Source organism: Labeo rohita, chromosome 7 (genome assembly GCF_022985175.1).
Source record: "Labeo rohita strain BAU-BD-2019 chromosome 7, IGBB_LRoh.1.0, whole genome shotgun sequence".
NCBI lineage: Eukaryota > Metazoa > Chordata > Actinopteri > Cypriniformes > Cyprinidae > Labeo > Labeo rohita.
In genome coordinates, this window is record NC_066875.1 from 39,839,659 (window position 1) to 39,866,717 (window position 27,059).

The following is a 27,059-nucleotide window of genomic DNA, read 5'->3' on the forward strand; positions in this document are numbered from 1 at the left end:
TCTTTTTAATGCAATTAATTAACAGTGACTGATTAGCTATCTGCACATTTAATTAAATTAAATGTAATTTAAATTCCAATTATTTTTCTTGGTAAAACTTTGAAAATCAAGAAAACACCTTCGCTGAAAAATATGTATTGATTAAGTTTCTAATTTAATATTCCCTCATCAGGTAAACAGTGCATGCTGTGCATGCTAATGACCGTACCTTGTGGGTTCCCAGTTTTGGCAGAGTGTAAAGAACAGAGTGAGACAATGCTGGATCAGACACTCTGCTCAGTTTAAACATCAGGACAGGAAGTAGACAAGGCACCTAGACGTAAAATGGAAAAACAATTAAGCAAACAATTAACTGCAGACCTACCAAATACACCTTCATGCACATACAGTAAGACAAATTTAAAAAGAATGGAATATAAATAGGCCTTCTAGATTTGAAACTGCTTTTAAAATCCAAAATCTAGTGGCCGATACTAAGAAAGCCTCTCTCTCGGACCGAAAAAGCAAAAGAGGGGAACGGACAGGAGTAATTGGTTTGATGACCTCGGGGGAGCTGGAGGCAGAGTAGGGGTGGAGGAGATTACTGATACTGTGGAGCAAGTCCATGCAGGGCCTTAAAAATGAATAGCATTGTAAAATCAATTCAAAACATCCTGGTAGCCAGTGCAGTGAGGTCAGTACAGGAGTGATGGGATCTATTAGCATCGGTCAGTCAATATAGAAGCATAGCTTCCACATTCTGAACTACTGGAGTTTAGAGAAGGTCAGATATACACTGCGATATCTGAGCGTGATTTTAAAAGACTAAAAATGCTACATTAAAAACCTATTAATTGGTTAACCGTAAGTTTCCCAACAATATATATAGTGAAAAACTGTATTGGACATTACATGCAATTTTACGGTAATATACCATTTCTGGAAGTGGAAAAAGAAGCGTAAAATGACATTCCCAGAATTCCCTGCGTTGCACTTCACATTTGATGTTTTTTCATTGAAACATTATATATCGCTGTTTTACCTTTTTTGTTAAGGGTGTTTGATCTTCTTTGCATGTTCACTTTGCATAGACTGAGCTGGTACTTCTGCAGCGATGTAGGATGATTTTGAAATCATTTTGGAAGTTGAGGGAGAAAAGTTTTTCGACATACCCTAACTGTCTTGAACCAGAATACACAGAGTTCAAGCAGAGCAAGACAAGACAAGCTTTTGAGATTAAGTAGCATATAAATTGTATTATTTTTATGAAAATAAATGATTGTTTTGTTAGATAAGACCCTTCTTCCTCGCCTGGGATCATTTACAGCCTCATTTGGGATCGTTTGAAGCCGCATTTTAAACTGCTTTTTGGAAGTTCAAACTCAGGGCACCATAGCAGTCCATTATATGGAGAAAAATGCTGAAATGTTTTCTTCAAAAAACAATTTCTTTACAACTGAAGAAAGAAAGACAAGAACATTGTGGATGACAAGGGGGTGAGTAAATGATCTGTAAATTTTTGTTCTGTAAGTGGACTTCTTTAACATGATATCAGTTAATGAAATTATGATATTTAAATGTACATTTAAGTTAAATCTGTAAAACCTAAAATGTTGCTACTGTATTTTTTATAGTGAAATTCTACAAACACAGCTGCCAGTTTTTACCGTAAATTATACTGATTTTTTACAGTGTATATTACTGTTAAAAAGTTATATTATAAAAGTTTTACTTGTAGTCAGTAAAAAATGTATACTTTCATTCAGCAAGAATGCATTACATTGGCCAAAAGTAAGTGTGACCATACATTTCTATTTTTTTTACTTTTCTGAAAAACAAAATGTTTCACAGTTTTACAATAATATGAAGCAGCATAACTGTTTTAAAAACTAATAATAATGAGAAATGTTTCTTGAGTAGCAAATCAGCGTATTAGAATGATTTCTGAAGGATCACGTGACACTGAAGACTGGAGTCATGATGCTGAAAATTCAGCTTTGCCATCACAGGAATGTGTTATATTTTAAAATGTATAAAAATAGAAAACTGTATATTAAATAGTAATAATATTTGACAAAATTACTGATTTATTGATTTGTAATCAAATAAATGCAGGCCTGGTGAGTGTAAGAGACAGAAATGTAATGAATGCATGAGTAATCATGCAAAAAAAAAACTGTGAGGGAACAGAAAAAAATATATGAGCTCTTTATAGTGACTGTAAATTTTAAAAATTAAAAATGGGGTCAAGACACTGCTGTTATAGGACCTATAGTTGATTGCCAGCAGTAGAAACTTAGCCAAACATAATCATTTGAGTTTTATTTTCATTAAGCTGACAGAAATTAAATGAATCATCATCAGTCGCTCACAGGGCATTCTTAACTTCCAATCCTTTCAAAGAGCTCTACAAAGAATTAATTAAAAATGAAAGCATGTAGGACAAATGCTCTTGAAAACCACTATATTAAAACTACAAACAGAAAGAAAGAGAGAGATAGGAATGAGGGATATGACAACAATCAAGCAATAGAGAAAGTACAAAAGCAAAGCAAGTAACCATCCTCATGTCGTTCCAAACCACAGTGACTTTCATTTCTTCAGAATAACATAAGAAAAGGATATTTTGAAGAATATTTAGTTTTTATCCAAGAAACAACACTGGACCCCAGAGACTTTCATTATATGGACAAAAACACTGAAACATTCCTCAAAACATCTTCTCATTACACAAAAGAAAGAACATGATACAGGTTTGGAACAAAATGATGGTGATAGAATACAGTTGAGGTCCGAAGTTAACATCCCCTTTCAGAATAATTAAAAATGTTAATTATTTTACCAAAATAAGAGGGAAGGAAAAACCATGCATTATGAGCCGAGTTTTCACTCCTGGCTCTTAATGCATTATGTTTCCTTCTAAAGCATCAATGAGCATTTGAAACTTCTGTAATAGTTGCATATGAGTCGCTCAGTTGTCCTCAGTGTAAAAAGATGGATCTCAAAATTCACACAGTCATTGTTGGAAAGGGTTCAAATACACAAAAATGCTGAAAGAATTTGTGGGACCTGAAGGATTTTTCTGAAGAACAGCAGGATTCAGGTCAGTAATAAATTAACAGTAGCATGCATTTTGTATGATCCCTTATATTTTGGTAAAATAACATTTTTTATGATTCTGAAAGGGGGATGTAAACTTTTGACCTCAACTGCAGTGCTTGGGCAGTTTGACCAAAAAAAACTGCCTGTGTCGTTATATGATTCAGAATGCATGAAACAGTTGCAGAACCACTGCACGCTTGGATCCAACCATGCTACATACAGAATGAGTAGAACTTCTAAATTTGAATGGTCTGATCTTAGCTATTTGATATTATGCTATATAAAACATCTGAACGAAACCAAAACAGCAAATTGGCTGAATGAAATGCTGATGCTGCCACTCTCTGACAGCAGGTGGCGCTTATGGAACAGCAGCGATACAGCGTTTCCTTGGTTACCGCTGTAAACAAAGCAGCGCTGTTTGTTTAAATACTAAGAAAATACCATGTAAACTTTTCTAAAGATACAAAATGACCACAAATTTAACGGTAAAAAACTGCAAAAATGCTACAGTAAAAACCTGTTAAATGGTTAACTAAGTCATCCTGCTATATACGGTAAAAAAACTGCACTGGACATAGCATGTAATTTTACGGTAGTATACTGCGTTAATAACCGTAAATTGACATTCTCAGAATTCCCTGCATTACATTTTTTTTTATCAGTTTTGTACATTAGGGTTGCATATTACATCTAATGTTGTTAAATTAATGTTTATTGCATTATTTCAGTTTCATGTGTTACTATGATGGTGTTTAGTGTTTGTGTGAATGACACTGTGCACCTTCTATGTATGTTAGTATTTAAAAGCTGCTTGTGATGGGCTTTGGTTCATCATGTGACTCACCACCTGCTTTTGGTGGTTATCAGAGTATTACAAAGGTACAAAACAGATTTCAAAACAGGTGGTACATTAACATTATATCAGTTAATGAAATTACGGTTTTGAAATGTGAATTTAAGTTAAAACCTTAAAACTTAAAACAGTGCTGGGCAATTCCAGCGTTATGGACATGACATATAAATGCTTAGAGAATGTATGTGTTACCAATATACCGAATCTGTTTATATTTTAATAAATCCTTGTTGATTGAGAAAAAAAAAAACAGTCTATGCACAAGGTTTTGGTGTTAAAAAAGGGAAATAATCATGCGTTATGGATGTAACAAAAAAGGACACCGTTTTTGAGAGACTACATGCTTTGTAGGATTTCTGCTAATTAAAATGCACAAACCAGATGCAAATGTACTGTTATGGATGTGACAATCCTGAAAATAGCACTTACCAGACTGGAAAATAAAAAATTGCTTTAAAAACTTTAAGAGACCTCACATTGATATTTGAACCACCAAATGATGACATCTGTGGTACCAGTATAGTAAAAACCTTTGGTAAAAACTTTCTTGTTAAGGCTGACCTTTGCATGGAATTACCTTGTTACTGAATTTTTTTTACGGTAAAATTCTGGCAACCACAGCTGCCGTTTTTTTACTGTAAATTTTACTTTTTTTTTTTTTTTTTTTTTTTTTTTTTTTAACAGTGTAGCCTGTTCTCACAGTGAACAGTGAGCTGTTCCAGAAATCAAGCAAATAAGGAAGAAAGCAAGAAAAACGAAAAATGAAAAAGACAGGCCATATCAGCCATGTACAAAGAAATACAGGCTTTTAAGTTCAGAAAATAAAGAGGCTAAAACAACAGATAATCAGGAAAATCACTCATGACTGGTTACCAAAGAACTGCCGGAGCCAATAACGTAACGAGACATGCTCATCGCAGCGAGGGGCTGATGGAGGAGGGGTGGGAGGGCAAATTCTTATTCTTCTCACCCACCTCATTCGAGTTAAACCGAGCAAGACTGTCACAAGTTATCCATCTCATGCAGCGGGCGAGGAACGCCAAAGAGCCCTCGGCTTTGAAGTTCATTCCAACAGTTGCTGCAATCCTCTCCAACCGTCTGACTAACACCCTGTTTCTCTCTTTCTTTATTTTCTCAAGCTGTTTTCTGTAGCATAAACACTGCTCGAGAAGCTCCTATAATACTAAAAGACTGGCCCAAGGCCAGTGTTTCAACAGCTCAAGCAAAATAAAAAATGAAAGGTATGTTTGACTTCAGGAGGAACTGAGGGGCTACAGTTAACAGTGACAAACTAGTGAAAACCTGCGGACCATGTGAAGGACCTGAAAACCTTCTCTACCTGAATTGAGGATTATGCCCTCAAATCATGAGTACATACCCAAGAGCTGCTTTGCTAATTCGTTTCATGTTTTTGGCATCAAACGAAATGCTTTGCAGTGACTAAAGGGGTCTGCTGGTTTATATCGGAGTCTTTTGCTCTGGGAAAACACAGCTCACATTCCCACAAAGCCAACGTTATGCATAGATGAGTAACCAACAAAACTCAAACTCATCCTGGGCTTCTTTTGAAAGTCTTCTGGAGGCACCTGTGTCAGAGATTAATTCAAAACCACATCCTCCAAGACCTAGATACATATCAAGTTTAGATCCCTTGAGGCTCAGACCTAGCCTGAGACTCTGACCAATGCCTGTTGGTACAAGACACTATACTCACAATGGAAAACCTAACTATTATTGACTGTAAAAAACCATTTAGCATCTACTTCCGCTATGTAAAGGCTATTCAAACAGTCAAACCATTTACCAAACAGATATGAATGTCAGCAAAAAAAATAAAAATAAATAAATAAATAAAATAAAATAATCAACATATAAAAAATATGTAATAAATACAAAAATGAATCCCTCAAATAAATAAAATATTGTGAGAATATATTCATTTGGAAAACTTATGTTCACATGAATGAACTTTACAATTTCAGTAATGTTAAGCTGTTGCAAGTAAGGTTATTTTCATTAATTCAAATTAAAACCATAAAAAATACTTACTTAAAAAATAAACAATAACTATGACTAAAATTATATTTTACACATTATATAATTTTATTTCGGCTAGTTCCCAAATTTAGTTGGTACTGAACAAAACTACAAAAATGCACAACAGAATTACTAAAATTAAAAAATAAAAATAAAAATAAAAATAATTTTAATTTTTAAATATATATATTTTTTATTTAAATTAAATAGTTTTCATTAATATTTTGAATTAGATTTCATTACAATATTAACTGAAACCACTATTGTCCATCTATGATTCGGAGATGCAATTAAAATATTAATATTTTAATTATTAAAAAATGATTAAACATTCACATTACTAAAAAAAAAAAACATTATTCAAAAAAACATTTTAAAAAACTATTCAAAATTACAAAAATGCACTACAGAATTACTAAAATAAAAATATATATATATTCATAAATATACATACATATACATACATACATATAGATATATACTTTTTAATTTAAATTAAATTGTTTTTATTTATATTTTGAATCAATCAAAAATTAACTGAAATTATTATGGTTCATCTATGATTCAGAGGTGCAGTTAAACCTTAAAAAAAACCTTAAAATGTGGGACTGAATGTAAGGTATAAACCTTATTTGCCACAGCAGTTGTCAATGCCTTGAAATCTGCACAAAATTCAATGTTGCTTAAGAAGAGAGCTTGAAATAAACGGGACAAAAACACAAATCATAAACAAGCAATTATTCACCAACTAGAGAACATTAACTACATTATACAGAAATAAAAACCGTATTAATTAAAAAAAAAACATATTTACACATCTCCAAAAGTTACCATGCTTTTAACAAGAAACATTTACATAATTAAAATGCAAGGGTTTATTGGTATTTCCCCAGCTGCAAACCGAAGGTGTAGCGATACGCTCAATGGTGCTTCGTTTTAATAGCCTTAATAAGGTTTGATTATGCAATATTTCTCTTGTCGCCAGAAAGAACTCCTACATTAGTGTGGCCAATTAGATCAAGCATTGCACACAGGATTCAAGTAAAGTGTTTCTAACAAGGCTAATAAATGTGTAAAGAGGGTTTTAAAAAACATCACGTAAAATATACTATCTTTCCTAATTTATCTTTAGGATTTGTAAAACAATTCCCTAGACAAGACTTTCACTAATAGACCCTCACTAACCAGGAATACCAGATCTTTTGCTCTCTTGAGAAGATTTTTAACCCTTAGAGAAAGGACACCATGGCAGTTGTTCTAACCTCTAATTGGAGATTAACCCCTCAGCCCTCTGAAACCAGCATAACCTCTGACCCACAGAGCAAGACAATTAACAGGTTTAATGAATGGGGATGAAAGAAAGCTCTAATCACATGTTTTCTAGTTAACCTAAAGGAACACTCCACTTTTTTGAAAATAGGCTCATTGTCCAACTCCCCTAGAGTTAAACAGTTGAGTTTTATCGTTTTCGAATCCATTCAGCCGACCTCCGGGTCTGGCGGTAGCACTTTTAGCATAGCTTAGCATAGATCACTGAATCCGATTAGACCGAAAGCATCTCGCTCAAAAATGACCATATATAATGACGATATTTTTCCTATTTTAAGGGGTCATTGGATGAAAAGTTCACTTTTTCATGTTGTTTGAACATTAATGTGTGTTGGCAGTGTATGTACAAATCTACCCTATAATGATAAAAATCCATGCAGTGGTTTTTAATTAATCTGTAAAAATAATATCCCCTTTTGCAAATCGAGCCATTCTCAGACGCCTGTCAGTGTGGCGTCATACCCACTGAGTCCGCTCCCGCGATAGTTGATTGACATGAGCGTCTTACCTCAGACCAGCTGTAACAGTCCAGTAACCTCCATTGTTTCGATGCTGGAGCAGGGGCGTAAGTTATATTGAGGGATTGAGGCGTTGTGTTGCTAGATGTAATAATGAACATAGTGGTCGTCATTTACTCCCGACATCTGAGCCGCTGAAGATGCAGTGGATTACATTTGTATGTGAAGGGAATGCGGCTCCCGATCTACATATATCCGTCTATTTTCGTGTGAATCATTCGTGATCCAGCTTCACTTACAGCATCAGTTAATATAAGTGTATAAGCGTTGTTTATGAATCTTTGCAATCGCCTTTCCTTATAACGTGGTAGTTAGGAAGTTTAGCGGCTAAACATGGCTAAACGTGGCTAAATGCAACTAAAGTAAACAGGCTTGTCACTCCACAGAGGGAAGAGAGGGGCGGGGAAAGCAGAGCTCATTTGCATTTAAAGGAACAACCCCTTAGAATGAGATGATTTTTGCTAAGCTCATTTTGGCAAGGTAAAAAGGGTGTTGTCTTATACAACCATTGAGAATTTTTAACCAAAGTATATTACAGACTTTTCATTAAGACCCTAAAGAATCATATCAACTTGTGGAAAATGGGCATCCGATGACCCCTTTAAAACTGGACTCTTCTGTAATTACATTGTGTACTAAGACTGACGGAAAATGAAAAGTTGCGATTTTCTAGGCTGATATGGCTAGGAACTATACTCTCATTCTGCTGTAATAATCAAGGAACTTTGCTGCCTTACTATGGGTGCAGCAGGTGCAATGATATTACGTCAACTCTGCATCTACACAAACTTAGTGTAGAGTATAATGAGAGTATAGCTCCTAGCCATATCGATTTTATACACAATGTTTCTTTGTACGCAATGTAACTACAGAAGAGTCAAGGTTTAAATATAAAAAAAAATCTAAACTCTTTGGTCATTTCTGAGCGAGATGCTAACGGTCTTATTGAATTCAATGATCTATGCTAAGCTATGCTAAAAGTGCTACCGCCAGACCGGCGATCGGCTAAATGGATTTGAAAACGGTAAAACTCAACTGTTTAACTCTACGGAAGTTCGAAAATTAGCCTATTTTCAAAAAAAGTGGAGTGTTCCTTTAAAGGAGAAGTCCACTTCCAAAACAAAGATTCACATATAATGTACTCACCCCCTTGTCATCCAAGATGTTCATGTCTTTCTTTCTTCAGTCATAAAGAAATTATGTTTTCTGAGGAAAACATTTCAGCATTTTTCTTTATATAATGGACTGAAATGGTGCCCTGAGTTTGAACTTCCAAAATGCAGTTTAATTGCGGCTTCAAACGATCCCAAATGAGGTTATAAACGATCCCAGCCGAGAAAGTAGGGTCTTACGCGGCGTAGTGATTGTTTATTTTCATAAAAATAATACAATTTATACACTTTTTAATGTCAAACGCTTGTCTCACTCTTCCTAAAATGTTTTTGTTCCGTTCATGACAGTTAGTGTATGTTGAAAAACTCCCATCTCATCTTCTCCCTCAACTTCAAAATCGTCCTATATCGCTGTTTTACCTTTTTTGTTAAGGGTGTTGGATCTTCTTTGCACGTTCACTTTGCAAAGACTGGGTCGGTACTTCTGCAGTGATGTAGGATGATTTTGAAATGATTCTTGAAGTTGAGGGAGAAAATACGATTGGAGTTTTTCGACATACCCTAACTGTCTTGAGTCAGAATACACAGAGTTCAACGAGAGCAAGGCAAGACGAGCGTTTGAGAATAAAATGTATTTAAATTCTATTGTTTTTTATGAAAATAACCAAATTGTTTCGCTAGATAAGACCCTTCTTCCTCGGCTGGGATCGTTTACAATTGCATTGGGATCGTTTGAAGCCGCATTTTGGAAGTTCAAAATCGGGGCACCATACCAGTCCATTATATGAAGAAAAAAGCTGAAATGTTTTCCTCAAAAAACAATTTCTTTACGCTTGAAGAAAGAAAGACATGAACATCCTGGATGACAACGGGGTGAGTACATTATATGTGAATCTTTGTTTTGAAAGTGGACTTCTCCTTTAATGGTCAAATATAAAGCACATCACATCATAATATCAACACAATGATTTTAATCACCAGCAGAATCACTGTGAATATATTGAGAGCATTCAATAAATCACCCAGCCCTAATCGGAAAGCAGCAGAGAGTGAATCTCAGCATCCAGCCAAGGCCTCTAATAAGGGCATAGAGCCAGTGACAGATGATGCATATTCCTCTGTGCTGCAGCCTCCTTGAATATCTTCCTGTTAGTATGATTACAGCAGTCCTGCAGGGCTGCACATCCTCCCTCAGGTCACACACTTGCCATGTTCATGCCTGCCAGTCGTTCTGGTCTCAGTGACTTTCTGTCCACGAGAGCCCTGAGGCATTCTGTAATGAATGTAAGTGGGGAGTACAGGTCTACTGTACCATGATACACCTTCATTTAGCATTTAGCTAAAGTAATTACTGCTCCAGTTTCTAAGGCTGCGCATGTTGCCTAGTAACACTGACATCTGGATAATGGATAGAAATGAAAGCGTAAGATGAGGGGAAAATTGTTTTTCCAATTGTGCTATTTTTTTTTAATGTCTGTCGTTCAAGGAACAATGTGGTGCTCTTAATGTGTAAAAGGAAAATGTCTAAGGACTGTGGTTTTCATCATTACAGCTTAGAGAACTGTTATAAAGCCTTTATGTTTTGTGAAAATCCTTTACAGTCTTGAATGCCACATGGAGGCCAATCAAAAATGACAGAGCATGAAAACAGTTTTGTACATCGGTTTTTGAAAAATCTCTGTGAATCTTGTCTGGAGTAAAGTATGTCTATTTTGTCTAATTTGTTTCCATAACTCCACAATACTGTCATATATTAAACTGACAAACCTCCTGGAGCAAACTATGGTTAAAGAGAAAAAATTGTCATCACTGGCTAACCCTTATGTCGTTCCAAACTCGTATTTTGTTTTTTTCCATGGAGGAAAATCTTTGCCTCCATTGCCACAATATTACTGAATATATAATATATATAACGTATTATATACACTACCATTTGGTAGTTTGGAGCTGGTAGTGTTTTTTTTTTTAAGAAATCTCTTAAAATGTGGTTACTTCACATGATCCTTCAGAAATCATTCTAACATGCTGATTTAGTATTAGATTTAGAATGTTGGAAACAATCGTGCTGCCAAATATTTTTTTTTGGAACCTGTGATTTTTTTTTTTCAGGATTCTTTGTTGAATAACAACTTAAAAAGAACAGCATTTATTCAAAACATAATTTTTTTCTGACAATGTAAATCTATGCTATCACTTTTTATTAATTTAACACATCCTTGATGAAAGCATTATTTCTCGTAATTTCTTTAAAAAAAAAAAAAAAAAGAATAAAAATGTTCTAACCCCAAACTTTTGAACAGCAGTGTATATTGTTAGAAAACCTTTCTATTTTAAAATAAATGCTGTTCTTTTTAACCTTTTATTAATCAAAGGATCCTGAAAAAAAGTATCACAGGTTCCACAAAAATATTTGGCAACATTTCAACATTGATACTAAATCAGCATATTAGAATGATTTCTGAAGGATCATGTGACACTTAAGACTGGAGTAACAGCTGATGAAAATTCAGCTTTTCACCACAGGATTACAGCAGTTACAGCAGACCACAAATCATATTGGACCCATTTGAATTCTACACAGAATGCTATTTTATATGTTGATAATGCAATATTGATGAGATTGTGGCTGTCATAAGCTGTCAAATACGGCTTTACACAGCTCAACGGCTCTGGTCTAACCTGTGATATAAACGAAATGCTACTGGCTATGTAAGAAAGGGGCGGGACTGCTGGATATGTCCCACCCTGCCTTCCTGTTTCAGGTGAAGTTACATCAATACATAGAATAACGCCACATGTTTCAAAGCACTTCAGTGGATCTTTAAATGTTTTTCTTGTGAACTCATTGGTGAATGAATTAAAGATTTTGAACGCCTAAACTTCATCTTTACCAGCCTGAAGCGTTAACCACTAGGCTACACCATCTCCTACTAAGTAATACAGAACTACAGTACAGCAGACTAACAAAATAAACACTGAGATGCAAAATTTACCTTAGCGGGATCAGCCTCGGCGACGGCAGCGGCAGTGTCCAGCGCTAACCTGCAGAGATCCCCATGACTCCTGACGATAACATGGGACACCAGGAGACAAACCGTATCGGGGACATGTTCACAGACAGAGAGTGATGACTGCAGGGAGTAAAGCCATTCCACGGAAGACATGGAGTCTATGGAAATTCGATGTAGGACGCTGGTAGCCATTTGAAGCTCACTGTACCAAGTGCTGAGAGGCAAACTCAGCTGTGTGCAGTCCTGTAGAGGCAAATGCCAAATGTCACACATTACTTTGAAAATCTTCTTTGAATAGGTGTATGATTATTAATGGTACCTCTTTTCGATCTGAGGGCTCTCTTTGAACTGTTTGCAACAGTGAATTAGCCAGTTTAAGGTTCTTTGTGTGTGTTTGTGTGTCTGTCAGGGCCTCCATGAGACTGGAGCAGGACAGCACCTGTAACAAGGGCATCACCAGCAAAGACGCTCCCCAAGGAGGTGGAACCTCAGGAGGGACAATCTTTACAGCTAGCAGAAACGGAAAAAAAGTTATAGTTCACAGCTCATTTTAAACTAGATTTGTTGCCATCATGTTAGGGTCAAGCCAAGACATATACTGTATATTTAAACAGCACTTTAAATAGCAGATTGTTTCAACAGCTTCACAATAATAAACATTTTATTTGTATATGTTGCAATCAGCATGAAACTCAGCAAGAACAAATAACAAAAATACAATTTCTGTGCAAAAACTCCCTGTATTTTCACAATTTTCTGTGGAAACTAAGCTAGCTGTGTCAATATGATGCAGTTGGAATAGCAAGAGGGGCTTTACCGAGCTCTAGGAGGGCGGTTTGTTGAGAGGTGGAGGCGCTTAGCAGTAGCAGAGAGATTCCCATGATCACTTGCTCAGGCGGGAGTTCCTACAGTTAGATAGAGCGCAATCAGACAAACGGTTTGACACATATGGAGCCTCCGAGGGAAAGCTGAATGCAAATTGCTTGAAGCTAGAAAACGTTGTGCAAACAGAACCATTAGAAAGATGAGAGGAGAAGATTTGTTGAGATCACACTGAGAGTGCAACTGGAGTAACGCTAAAATTATACTAATTTTCGCTTTGAAAATAATGCATTTTTGAATCTGAATGACTGCAATTAAACAGCACTGATTTGAATAGAGGAATAAGTAATACGTATAACACGATGCAGAAAATAACACAGTAATTGTGCATTCACCTCTGCATGTGCAGGTATTATCTGATGGAGTGTGTGAAGGAGAGACATTAGTTCTCCTCCTAGATGAACACTTAGCTGACAGGCACATAGGAGCTGAAGAGCCAGCTGGGTCAATTCCTTTCTCCAGATGCCTGGATTGGCGAGCAGAGCCGACGTCAGAGATTCAGCAAATGAGCTGAACTCGACCACTGCTGTTACACTGTCCACCTGATGGGTTACAAGATGACGACACATTGATTGCAAACTGGGTATAGCATGTAAACAGAGCGTGATAAAAATGTTTAAATGGATATTTCAGCCAAAAACGAACATTCTGTCATTATTTACTCACCTCATATTGCTCTACATTACCTATACTACCACTGAAAAGTTTACCAAGGCTCCATTTATTTTATCAAAATACAGTAGAAATATTGAAATATTTTTACAGTTTAAAATAATGTGACATTTTTTAATGTATTATGTTGGCTTGAGAAAACTACAACCACCAAACTTGGGACAGACCTTCAGACTGGTCTGGCCTGTTGTGCTATATCTTTTTGTTCAGACAGTTTTCATAAACCAGACTATCAAAACCACAAAAAAAACAAATCCCAAAGACTTTCATTGAGGGAGTGAAAACTTTGTACAATGAGACTTATGTTGTATTTAAGCTGTCTATTGCTCTAGTAAAGCTTAACAACTCCCTACATATAACCCTGCTGAAAAAAAACAGCTTAAAACAGGCTAAGCTGGTTGGCTGGTTTTAGCTGGCCATCCAGGGGTGCGTTTCCCGTACGAGGTAACTCGCTGATTAACCTCCATAGTACGATGCATTGTTGTGGAAACGAACTAGCTAGTCATGACTGTTTCCCGAACGCTGTCGCATCTCCGTCGTTTGAACCACATTAGTTGAACAATGTAGGGCCCGTGTTAATGACGTCACCGAATAATAACTTGTGTTATTTAACTGATTAAAGATCTCTAAAATGCAGCTATATTGAATATGGCACCTGATGACTAATTTACTATTTTTTGTTCCCTGTCATTTCGCTTACTTTGATGTATGATTCATCGCGGGTTCCCTCTTATGTCATACACATTTATGCGCATGCGCACTATTCGAAAACAGCGCTTACAGAGGAAGCTTAAAAATACATAGATTAAAACGCATTTATATTTAGATCGAGTGAAAGATATAGGTTGTACTGCATGTTAGCTTGCGTATTGTAGAACAAGAACAAGAGCATAATTTATTGAGCCCATATGTCTTACTAACAAGGAACTATGCTTCTAACCACAGGTCGAGAGCTATAGTTCCAACCATGTAAGTTTGTGACGCTGTTTGCGAATGTTCGCTTTAACTATGGTTTCGGGAATTGTTGAACTATGTTGGTAACGACGGAACTTGTGACCATAGTTGACTAACGATGCTTTTGGGAAACGCACCCCAGGCTGGTCTTGGCTGGTCAGGCTGGGAGACCAGCTAAAACCAGCTACTTCCAGCTTAAACCAGCTAAAACCAGCCAATGGACCATGTTGGTCTCTACTGGTAACTGGTCACCTTCTCTTGGTGGCTTGTTAAAACCAATAAATCCTAATGGAATATGTCCCAAAACACACTACAGAGAACCATTTCTCAATGGTTTTAATGGTTAAAAGTTGATGGTTTGTAATGTTTGTAATGGTATTTGTAGTGAACCCTTAGACTTTCCTGTGATGGTTCTATTGTTTTTTTCAGCAAGGTAAGCTGGTTGGCTGCTTTGGCTGGTCTTTGGCTATTTTTAAAGTGGTTTTGGCAACTTTTTGGCTGGTGTTAGCTAGTCAAGCTGGGAGAACTGCTAAAAGACCAAGCAAGCTAAAACCAGCTATTTTCAGCTTAAACCAGCTAATACTAGCTTAGGCTGGTTTTAACGTGGGTTTTTTGGTAAATCAGCTGGTTTTAGTAGTTTTTTAGCTGTTTTTTGCTACATCAGCTGGTATGAAGCTGTTTTTTTTCTGAATCAGCTGGTTTTTCTTATTCATGTTAGCAACATGTTAAATCACGTTAGCAACCATTCCAATTACCCTAGAAACCCCATAGCAACACCTTAGAAACCACACTGAGTACCTCAGCAACCATACAGCAGCTCCCTACCCCAAGTACTAGTACTAGAAACATGCTAGCAATATGCAAATCTCTTAGAAACATGCTAGCAGCATGCTAATCTTGTTAGAAACATGCTAACAACAATGGCCACGAGGCTGGTTTTAGCTGGTTGTTCCAGCTGGTCTCCCATTCTGACCAGCTAAGACCAGCCTGACCAGCTAAGGAAGTAGGAAAAAACCCTCTAAAACCAGCCTGCTGACCAGCTATGACCAGGTAAGACTAGACTGGATGACCAGCTAAAACTGTTTTTTTTTTCTAAAATTTCAAACCTCACCCTGATGAAATAAAACAGCTAAAACCAGCCTAAACTGGTTGGCTGGTTTAAGCTGGAAGTAGCTGGTTTAGCTGGTTTTAGTTGGTTGTTCCAGCTGGTCTCCCAGCATGACCAGCTAAAGAAGTGGCCAATCTATAAAATCAGCCTGTTGACCAGATAAGAACAGGCTGGATGACCAGCTAAAACCGGCCAACCATCTTAGGTTGGTTTTAGCTGGAGGTTTTTTCAGCTGGACAAGCTTTTACGACTACTTCAGACTTTCAGGCTAAAGATTGTTCTCAAACTTCACTCATCTAGTTTTAAAATGCAGTTTATTCCTGTGATGCACAGCTGAATTGTGACCATCATTACTCCTTCAGAAATCATTCTAACATGCTGATTTGCTGTTCAAAATTGTTTTGCTTTATTGTTATCACAGTTAAAATTGTGCTGCTTAAGATTTTTAAAGTGTAGCGATTAATAATTTGAACCTTCAGTTGAAACATGTTATGGGACAAAGCCACACAGGGCTATGGAGCTACTTCAGCTCAGCACTTTAGAAATCATCCACCATCTTACCAGCATGTATGGAAGCAGGTCAAAGAGGCTGCGAATCAGCTCACGGACCACCCCTGTGCCAGAAGCCCCCTTTTCCTGTAGGCTGTCAGGCTCAGGACCCCCTCGCGGCTGGAGCAGGACCCTGAGAAGGCTGTGTCTGAGCAGAGCATTTTCTGACAACCTCTGAGGCTCGCAGTACAGGTAACGAAGGAACGGTACCAACATTTTCACATATACTGGCTCATCTCTGAAAAAAACAAACAAAATAGACACAATTCCATTTGAAATTGCACTTATCAAATTCACTCTGCCCTGTTATTACACATCTCTGGAAGCATCAGGAGTAAAGGACTGCACATTTTATATAGCACTTGGTTGAGGTTGATAATGAACTTGAATCAGAGTCCATACTTGTCTGTAGCCAGCTGAAGGAAGTCATCAATTTCCTGGAGCAGAGCAGGCCAGCAGTCAGGACGGTTTTCCAGCACTGTGATGTAGGGGTGAGGAAAGGCCCTAAAATTAAACACATAATTAAACGTCAGTATTTGTGAATTGTGGTCTCAGCAGTTTGGAGGGAGGTTGGCAGGTCATTCCACCAAAGAGGAACAGAGAGTTTGAAGGTTTTGGAGAAAACAGATTTGCACTGCATCAAATGCTTACCAACGGAGTGAATGGTTGCCGTCAGAAGGAGAGTCAAAACAGCTAATCAAAAGTCCATAAATTAACTGGAGGAAGTGTTATTACAGATTAAGGACTTGTATTTTGGCCAGAAGCAGTATAATTGCGGATTACTGTTTGGACTCTCATTCTGACGGCACCCATTCACTACAGAGGATCCACTGGTGAGCAAATGATGTAATGCTTAATTTCTCCAAAACTGTTTTGATGAAGAAACAAACTCATCTACATATTCTGTCAGCAAATTTTCATTTTTAGGTGAACTATTCCTGCATTGCATCAGGCTCCTTTTTGCAGTTTTCGCTTGGATGTTTCTCCCTCTTATTCAGTGCTGGTGATTAATGTCTAACCTTAATGCTAACATACAAAAGAAGGCACTTATATTAACAAACACACATGCTTTTTATCCTAAGATTAATGAACTCATCCAAATCCCTGATCATGGCGTTTGTGTGCGCCTTTGGCACTGGGTCAGGCAGGAACATATTTTATAAAGCTACCTTGAAAATCCTCTACTTGGTAAACAGTCTTTCAGCACTTAAATTTATGGCCTGGGTCACCTCCAGCCAGATGTTAGGGCTGCACTGAAGCTCTCCACTCCCTTTACAGACAACCTACAGTTCAAACATTTGCTCATCTATCTCTCGTTGTTCCCCGGCCAACTGGTGCAGCCATCACATTATCAGGGTCCATCCATCAGAGGCGGTTTTCGGGCAGACAGCCACAACATTATCTGCCAGACAATGGCTGGCTGACACATTGACCTCCATCTCACTTATCTGAACTGAAAGTTTAGAGCGAGACTGCTTAACCAGAAGAGACGATTAGAACTTTAGCAGTCAAGGAGAATTTGGAAGTTTGAGTCTATAGAAGTTGGACTGAACATACCAGCACCATAGTGAATAAAATGGATTTTATGTTATTTGATGTATTATATTTTCCTGAGTTTGCAGTCTGAAGGGGAAGGGCTGGGATAAATTAATATAGAAAATATTACAAAAAAAACTAATAAATAAGAAATCTTTTACGCCTTTGTTAGACTAATGTTTCCTAGTTTTTCCTAGTTTTTAATTAGTTGGTTAAAAAAGCTCTCAGCCTCCTAGATTATTTAAATCAGTCTAACGAATTGGTCAAATATATATATATATATATATATATATATATATAACATATACTATATTATTATAAATACACTTGGAGTCTGCAAAAGCTTGGAGTCTATATATATATATATATATATATACTGACTCCAAGCTTTTGCATGGTATAGTGTATGTTAGAATAGCTTTTTATTTCAGATAACTGATGATCTTTGAACCTTTCTATTCAAAGAATCCTGAAAAAATCTGAAGGATCATGTGACACTCAAGACTGGAGTAATGATGCTTAAAAATGTAGCTTTGAACACAGGAATAAATTACATTTTAAAATATATTCATGTAGAAAGTAGTTATTTAAAATAGTAAACATATTTCACAATTTTATTGCTTTTGCTGTATTTCGTATCAAGTAAATGCAGGCTTGGTGAGAAGAGACTTCTTTAAAAACATAAAAATCTTACTGTCCAAAAACATTTGAGTGGCAGTGTAAATAAATAAAAAATAATTTTTTTAAAGAAAGAAATACTTTTATTCAGCAGTGATGCATTAAACTTAAATCAAAAGTGACAGTAAAGACATTTATAATGTTACAAAATATTTCTATTTTAAATAAATTATGATTTTTCTATTAATCAGAAAATCATGAAAGAAATGTATCCACAAAAAATATTAGGCAGCACAATTGTCAGCAATGATAATAGGATGCTTTTTTAATTTAGTACCAAATCAGTATATTAAAATGATTTTTGAAAACAGAATTCTGTGACACTGAAAACTAGAGTAATAGCTGCTGAAAATGCAGCTTTGCCACCACAGGAATAAATTACATTTTAAAATATATTAAAACTGAAAAAAAAAAATCATTTAAAATGTAAATATTTCATAATACTACTGTTTTTCCAATATCAAATAAATGCAGTCTTGGAAAGCATAAAAAGGTTTAAAAAAAATGTTAAAAAAGAAAAAAAAAAAGATTTATAGTTTGAGCTTTTCATCTGTCTTTTCTAAGGAAGCAGAGTTGATTTATTCTTCTACAATCCCTACTACACAACCCCACCCTAACCCTCTCTGCTTCTGTTGGATATCTACAGTATGTGGCTTTGTGACCCCAGAGCAGATTGCAGAGGAGCCACCGAGCAGACGGACACAATGAGCACCAGTGGGCATCTTCCATTAATCCTCAAGCCCTCCCTCAGTGCCCACCCGTGCTAAAGGCCAAGCTCCAATCCCAGGCCAGCACAGAACCCTCCACCCATTCATCTTCACACCAGGGAGGAACTCGACAGAGAAGGAGAAAAATGACACACAGACTCATTTGATTCATTATAAAGTAACTCATCATAAGAGGTCATAAAAGCCAGGATTCATTAACATAAATAAACTAACAAACAAAAAAACATGCATGATTAAAGTCGATATGCAAGCTGTAAGTAATGGCCAGAAAGCTCAAAGAGGTCCTAAAATTAATCAAATGTGACATTACAGTAATGTCATGTATTAAAGAAATGTGTAGTAGAAAACCTATGAAAGATTTATGTTATTTAAAAAATCCACATCTTTACATATTTTGTACTATGAGGGCGTCATTATTTCGATGATGTAAAATGGTTGCACTCGGTGAGCTACTGGCGCTACCTGTTGCTATTTTTACTGCAACACAACTCGGAAAAAAAAATACTTTTATGATGAACAGCTACTGAAGGAGCTTACAGGTGGCGATGGATATCGTAGGCTTAAACCAAATGCTGTTTCATCGATTTTTCCCACAATTAAAGCCTCACAGGCCTAAAGTGGAGAGAACAAAGACACAGGTCTTTAGAAAGTTTTTTTAGTCCACTGGCATCTTGCCGTTCTTTTCTCCTCTTCTTATCTCTAGGAAAGCAGTGAAGACTTACATCGCTTCTCTTGTTGCCCTTCAACTGAAAATTACAACCAAAAGACGCACAATGCGGCATCATATCAGTATGTTTTTTTCCAAGTTGTGTTGCGGTAAAAATAGCAACAGGTAGCGCCAGTAGCTCACAGAGTGCAAACACTTCACGTAAACGAAATAATGGCGCCCCCATAGTCCAAAATATGTATAAAAAGTGAATCTTTCATGGGTTTTCCACTACATATTTCAATAGGAGTCATCATTTAAGTTCTATTAAAGGATTAGTTCACTACGAGAATAAACATTTACAGATAATTTACTCACCCCCTTGTCATCCAAGATGTTCATGTCTTTCTTTCTTCAGTCGTAGAGAAATGATGTTTCTTGAGGAAAACATTTCAGGATTTCTCTCCATACAGTGGACTTCAATGGTGCCCCCAAGTTTGAACTCCCAAAATGCCGTTTAAATGCGGTTTCAAAGGGCTCTAAATCAGTGGTTCTCAACTCCACTCCTCAGGGCCCACTGCTCTGCATAATTTTGTATGTTTCTGAATCTGACACACTCAGTTCAGTTCATGGATCTTTCTCCTAACGAGCTGACGATCTAAATCAGGTGTGTTAAATGAGGGAGACATACAAAATGTGCAGAGCAGTGGGCCCTGAGGACTGGTGTTGAGAACCACTGCTCTAAATGATCCCAGCCGAGGAAGAAGGGTCTTATCTAGCGAAACGATCGGTCATTTTCTAAACAAATTGACAATTTATATACTTTTTAACCTCAAACACTCGTCTTGTCTATTCTCTGCAATGCGCATGCGAACTGTGTAATCTGGGCCAATACAGTTAGGGTATGTCAAAAACACTCCCTAGATAAGACCCTTTTTCCTCGGCTGGGATCATTTAGAGCTTTTTGAAGCTGCATTTAAACAGCATTTTGGAAGTTCAAACTTGGGGGCACCATTGAAGTCCACTGTATGGAGAGAAATCCTGAAATGTTTTCCTCAAGAAACATCATTTCTCTACGACTGAAGAAAGAAAGACATGAACATCTTAGATGACAAGTAAGTTTGAGTAAATTATCTGTACATTTTTGCTCTGGAAGTGAACTTTTTCTTAAAGCCATGCAAGTCTTAATACCTGGGGTTCCCTTTAAGGAATCCTAGAAAAACGTATCACAGTTTTCACAAAAACGTTAAGCAGCACAACCATTCGTAACTGTGATAGGAAATGTTTCTTGAGCAATAAAAAAACAGCTTTGCCATCACAGGATTAAACTACATTTTAAAATATGTTACATTAGAAAACAGTTATTTTATTAGTAATCTGTATTAAATAAAAACAGCACTGGTGAAACTAAATAATTAATGAAATAAAAAAACTATACAGTTCAAACTTTTGAATGGTAGTTCGACCGTAAGACGTCTTTATTTAAACAGTAGTGTTACATCATATTCTGTTGCCCATAGAAAATAATTTTGTAAGTTTCAAATCCAATATGACTAGACATGGGCATGAATGAGAGTTTTGAGAAAAAAAAAATTGGCAGCAGCTGTTGGAACTTGGAAAAGGCACTCACCTAATTGAATATGGACAGGTGAAGCTTGCTCCGTTATCCCGCTGACTTGCCTGGATCTGTAGCAGCCTCCCCACCACTTTGATCAGCCCTTGAACATTCCTGCCCAGGCAAGAAACAAAACAGTCAACATCAGCAGATACTACTCAATAGATCCACAGACACATAATCCATCATTCAATGCATACAATCTGTAAATACTAATTAATCTGCTTGGTTTTGAAACACAAACAATCACTGCAAATATGCAACCTAAAGTAATAAGATCCAATATAACAAATGCACTCATTTTTTAAAATTACAAATTGCATAACATCTGCTTACTGAAAGACAGAATGAGAAAAGCTATATTTGAGTGAGCGGTTGTGACTGCAATGGAATGCTAGTGTACTACTACCGCATACTGCACAGTGAAAGAAAACACATATACATGCATCCAAACAGTAGTATGCATCAGTGTTTTAGTTGGCGGTCATATAACCACAGTTACATTGCATTTTTAACCTAATATTGCATAAAACTATCTTAGATCTTGGCAATGTGTTTATGATGTGTTCTGAGATTTCTCAACAAACTGGAAATAGAAGGTCATTACACTTTGGGATTCAGTGTGTTCTGGTTAAATGTTAGATGTTTTAGCCAATGTAAGAGGTCATTTGGTTCTTAAAATCATACTTTGCACACTTTGCATACATACTACATACAGCAGAAATAGTGGTAGTATGCTATTCCTAAAGTAGCCAATGACATATTGGGATGCAAGATACAAAGCTCTCATTCCCTAACTAGAATACAGGTGGAGTGTTTCTCATACATTATAAATCACCTCTGCGTGACAACATGTGCTGTGTTTTCTTTCATCCCTCCTTCTCGGCTCTCTCAAGTCAGACTGTACGTTTTTCAGCTCCTATGGGTTTGATTACTGTATATTTTACCAGGAGGGAAAACATAACTCCACGGTGAAAGGAAATTCATCTTACCAGCTTTCATCTAGGCTCTTTCGTGAGCCTGGTACGCATTGCGCATAGCAAAGCCATAATGCTCCAGTTTTCTACATTTCAATCAGCGTATGTACTGTACCAAGTTATTGATGGATTTTTTGGGACAATGTGCAAGAAAGAACAGATCTTGCTGAAAATAATTGTGGCACTTAGTGCCCGATGAGCTCTAACTGACGGTTACATAATGCTGAAATGCTAAAGTTATTGTCAAAGCTGCCAGTTCTCACAACGGCAACGCAGTTGTTAATATTTCATGTCTTCTCTGTACTCTCCAATCAATAAAAACAGCAAAAGGTTAAAAATACAATAAAAAATGCTGAGGTCGTTGACACAAGAAGCACCAAATTAGTTCCTTTTGTTGTTGATTTTCAATATCCTTTGGTAAAATATCTTTTACCATAAACACCATAAGCAAAGATTTGACTGCACAAAGTAACAAAAGTTTAAATTCTCAGATAATTAAAATAAAGTAAGCAAATACGCAAGTAGTGAGCATGTAAATAAATAACTGTTGACATAAATACAGTAAGTAAATAAAGCAAATATAGAAAATATAGAAAATACAAAAATAAAAATAAACAGAAATAAATAAATACATACATAAAGTAAATAAAGCAAATATAGAATATATTAATACAGAAAATATAATAAATATAACAAATATAGAATAAACAGAAAACACACAAATAAACAGAAATAACTGAATACATAAAGCTAATAAATAAAGCAAATATAAAAAATATAGAACATATAAATATAAAAATAAACTAATATTAATAACAAATACATAAAGTAAATAAAGCAAATACTGTTAATATAGAATATATAAATACAATAAATATAAATATAAACAAATTAAATAAATAACTATATATATATAGATAGATAGATAGATAGATAGAGATAGATGGATAGATAGATAAGCAACTAAAGAATATACCAAAAATATAGACTATATTGATATAGAAAATAAGCATAAAAAATATTAATATAATGAATACATTAAATTAACATAGCAAATATAGAAAATCTAGAATATATAAATATAAAAATAAACAGAAATAAATAAATATTTATATAACAAATATATTAAGTAAATAAAGCAAATAGAATATATAAACAGAAAATATAGAAATAAACAGAAATAAATAAGTAATAATATAAATACTTTAAGTAAGCAAATAAAGCAAATACAGAAAATATAGACTATATTAATATAGAAAATATAACAATAAACAGAAATAAATATTAATATAACAAATACATTAATTAAGACCAAAAAGCAAATATAGTAAATACAGAATATATAAATATAGAAAATGTAAAATTAAACAAATAAATAAATAATAATATAAATACATTAAGTAAGCAAATATAGAAAATATCGAATGTATAAACATAGAAAATATAAAAATAAACAAAAAAAGTAATAATCTCTTCATGTGCTTAAATTTAAAGTAAAAGTGTAAAGTATGTCATATTTTCTCACCCTCATGATGTTATTTTTTTCCATGGAACAAAAACGTAAATATTTTTAATCATTACACGACTTCTGCCACACAGTAACAGTTCATAATGATGCAAGCTTCAAAAAACACCCAAAAAAGAAGCATAAAGAGTATCCATAAGCGTTTTGCGCTATATGACTTCAAAAGGGAATCTTGTGTAGTCATATTGACTATTTTTATGGTGCTTTATGTGTCTTTTGGGTTTTTTTTTTAATCATTTCTGGAGCTTGACAGCCTCCGGTCACTATGAACTGCTGTTGTAAGGCAAAACTGGCATAGCAATATATCAAAAATATCTACTTCTGTGCTCCACTGAAGAAAAACAGCATACAGGTTTGGAATGACATGGGGGTGGGCAAATAATGACAGAATGTTTATTTTTGGGTGAACTATTCCTTTCAAATTCAGGTCTGTATGATGAAAGGGAATATTGTGTGGGTAGCTGCTCCGTGTGACAGTGATGACAGCAGCAGCCGAGTGTGTGTGTGTTTGTGTGTGTGTGTGTGTGTGTGTGTGTGTGTGTGTTGGAGACACATGAGCTGACTGATGGAGCAGGCTGCATTTCAGATGCGCTTTTTCAAATTTCTGAATATGCAGATGTGCACCCTCAGTCTGTTGCTTATCTTCATCCAAGAGTCCAACTCAAAGGAAAAAGGAAGTGCGTAGGCAGATAACTGAGGTAATCCTCTAAAAACGCAATACACTAAGCACATTACAGAAGCAATCAACCAATAAAAGCATCTGTGTTTGTTTGTGCTTTAGGGTTAGATTTATATATAGAGAGAGGGTTTATACACTTGCCCTAAATTATAAACACCAACTGCAACTGATTTCTAACAGCAAGTAGCAAATCGTTTTGTCCTGCTCCAACTTTTTATCCTAAAAGCAGTTTGGGGATAAAATACAGTGACAGCAAAGACATTTATAATGTTACAAAATATTTCTATTTATAAATGTTGTTCTTTGGAACTTATAAACAAATCATGTGAATCCTGCATCACAGTACGTTTCCACAAAAATTCCCACAAAACTATATTTTAGTCTGTGCTGTTATAAAGTTATACTTAATTATTTTTTGTTTTTTTTACTTTTTACCAGTCAAAAGTTTTTAATGTTTTTAAAGTCACTTCTGCTCCCCAAACCTGCATTTATATGATCCAAAATACAGCAAAAGCAGTATTATTGTGAAAATTTTTTACTATTTTAAATAACTGCTTTCTATTTAAACATTTTTTTAATTTAATTTATTCCTCTGATCAAAGCAAAATTTTCAGCATCATTACTCCAGTCGTCAGTGTCAAATGATCCTTCAGAAATCATTCTGCTGATTTGCTGTTCAAGAAACATTTTTATTATTATCATCATCAATATTAAAAATATTTCAATTTTTTCAGAATTCTTTGATGAATAGAAAGATCCAAAGATTTATCTGAAATAAAAAGCCTTTGCAACATTATACACTATATCATTCAAAAGCTTGGAGTCAGTATAATTTTTTTTTTTTGGAAATTAATACTTTTAATTAACAAGGATGCTTTAAATTGATAACGTTACAAAAGATTTCTATTTCAGATAAATGCTGTTCTTCTGAACTTTCTATTCTTCAAAGCAACCTGAAAAAATTCAGCTGTTTACAACATAATAATAATAATAATAATAATAATAATAATAATAATAATAATAATAATAATAATAAGTGTTTTTTGAGCAGCAAATAATGCAAAAAAATTCAGCTTTGAAATCACAGGAATAAATTACATTTTAAATATATATTCAAACAGAAAACAGTTATTTTAAACAGCAAAAATATTTCAATTTCAATTTCAATTAAATATTTCAAATTACTGTTTTTGCTGTATTTTGGATCAAATAAATGCAGGCTTGTTGAGCAAAAGAGACTTTTTTTAAAGGATTAGTTTACTTCCAGAACAAAAATTTATAGATAATTTACTTAGCCCCTTTGGTCTTTCTTTTTTCATTTGTAAAGAAATTATGTTTTTTAAGAAAAACATTTCAGAAATTTTCTCCATATGGTAGATTTCCACGGTGCCTGCAAGTTTGAACTTACAAAATGCAGTTTATATGCAGCTTCAAAGGGCTCTAAAGGATCACAGCCGAGGAAGAAGGGTCTTATCTAGCGAAGTTAAAGCTTGCGGGCACCATAGAAGTCCAGTATATAGAGAGAAATCCTGGAATGTTTTTCTCAAAAACCATAATTTCTTTACAAAAGAAATTAACATTTTGGATGACAAGGGGGTAAGTAAATTATCAGTACATTTTTGCTCTGGAAGTGAACTAATCCTTTAAAAAACATTAAAACTCTTACTGTTCAAAAACCTTTAGTGTACAGAGCCACATGTTTAAACTCTGCTTGAAAATAAATACATTCTACGACGTGCTTGTCTTTGCATACTGAACTAGGATAAGCGAGTGTATTTTAACATCAAAAGTACATATCACTTGATGCTCTGATGTGTAATTGGTCTCTAAAAAGTGTTTCTACGTTACATGTATTTAAACAAAGGCTAATTCCAGAGTTAAAAGAAGGGAGAGGTTAGTGCCTGAGGATGCTGATAAGGTCCCATCAGGGCTTGACAGGGTGGGAAGGGTGTGTCATGGTTTCACAAAAACAAATCTCATTTAAAAATGCATCTGGAGCCACCTTTGACACTATAATATGGGCTTAAATGTGTCAAAGGAGCAACATTATTGAGTCCAAGTAGCTGGGGGTTTTAAATTGGGGATGACAAGGGATAACAATCTGCATGAGTCTGTGAGAGCCAGGTGTGTGACAGAAGCATACCGTGCTGAGGGCAGGAGGTTAAGGGTGGTGTTGAGCACATACGGCAGATCTGCATGTCCCTGTTCCACCAGTAGCACCAGAGCGTCACAGCAGGCAGAGCGGACAACGGTACTGTCGCTGTTGCATTGCTCCCACAGAGACTCCAGTGCTTGCCCCTGTTGATATAAAACACAAGTTCAACATGCAAAACATGCTACACAAGCAAAAAATACAAGAGTGAAAGTTAGTGAAATTGTGAAAGCATCATAAACTGTCTGGAAAAACTAAAGAGCACATACTTCCTTTAAATAGGTCATTTCGTGAATATTTTATTGTAACTTTCTGAACTCAAAACTTCTGTACTCTTCCTTGAAATAAGTCTGCAAAAAAACAACAACTGCACAAAACTATTAAAAAAGGTTCAAACATTTACTGATGCTCCAG

General features: G+C 35.5%; 1 protein-coding gene across 1 annotated transcript in view; it reads right to left on the minus strand.

The window, feature by feature from the left end:
• focad (focadhesin) overlaps positions 1-27,059 on the minus strand; it is a 65,580-nt gene that overhangs the window by 32,996 nt on the left and 5,525 nt on the right. Inside the window, exons 4-12 of the mRNA XM_051114794.1 lie at positions 26,637-26,791; positions 21,328-21,426; positions 16,512-16,613; positions 16,122-16,347; positions 13,162-13,368; positions 12,762-12,849; positions 12,264-12,454; positions 11,927-12,187; positions 209-313 (exon numbers count right to left, since the gene is read on the minus strand). Of these exons, the coding sequence (XP_050970751.1) occupies positions 209-313; positions 11,927-12,187; positions 12,264-12,454; positions 12,762-12,849; positions 13,162-13,368; positions 16,122-16,347; positions 16,512-16,613; positions 21,328-21,426; positions 26,637-26,791 (1,434 nt within the window). The remainder of the gene's footprint in view (positions 1-208; positions 314-11,926; positions 12,188-12,263; positions 12,455-12,761; positions 12,850-13,161; positions 13,369-16,121; positions 16,348-16,511; positions 16,614-21,327; positions 21,427-26,636; positions 26,792-27,059) is intronic.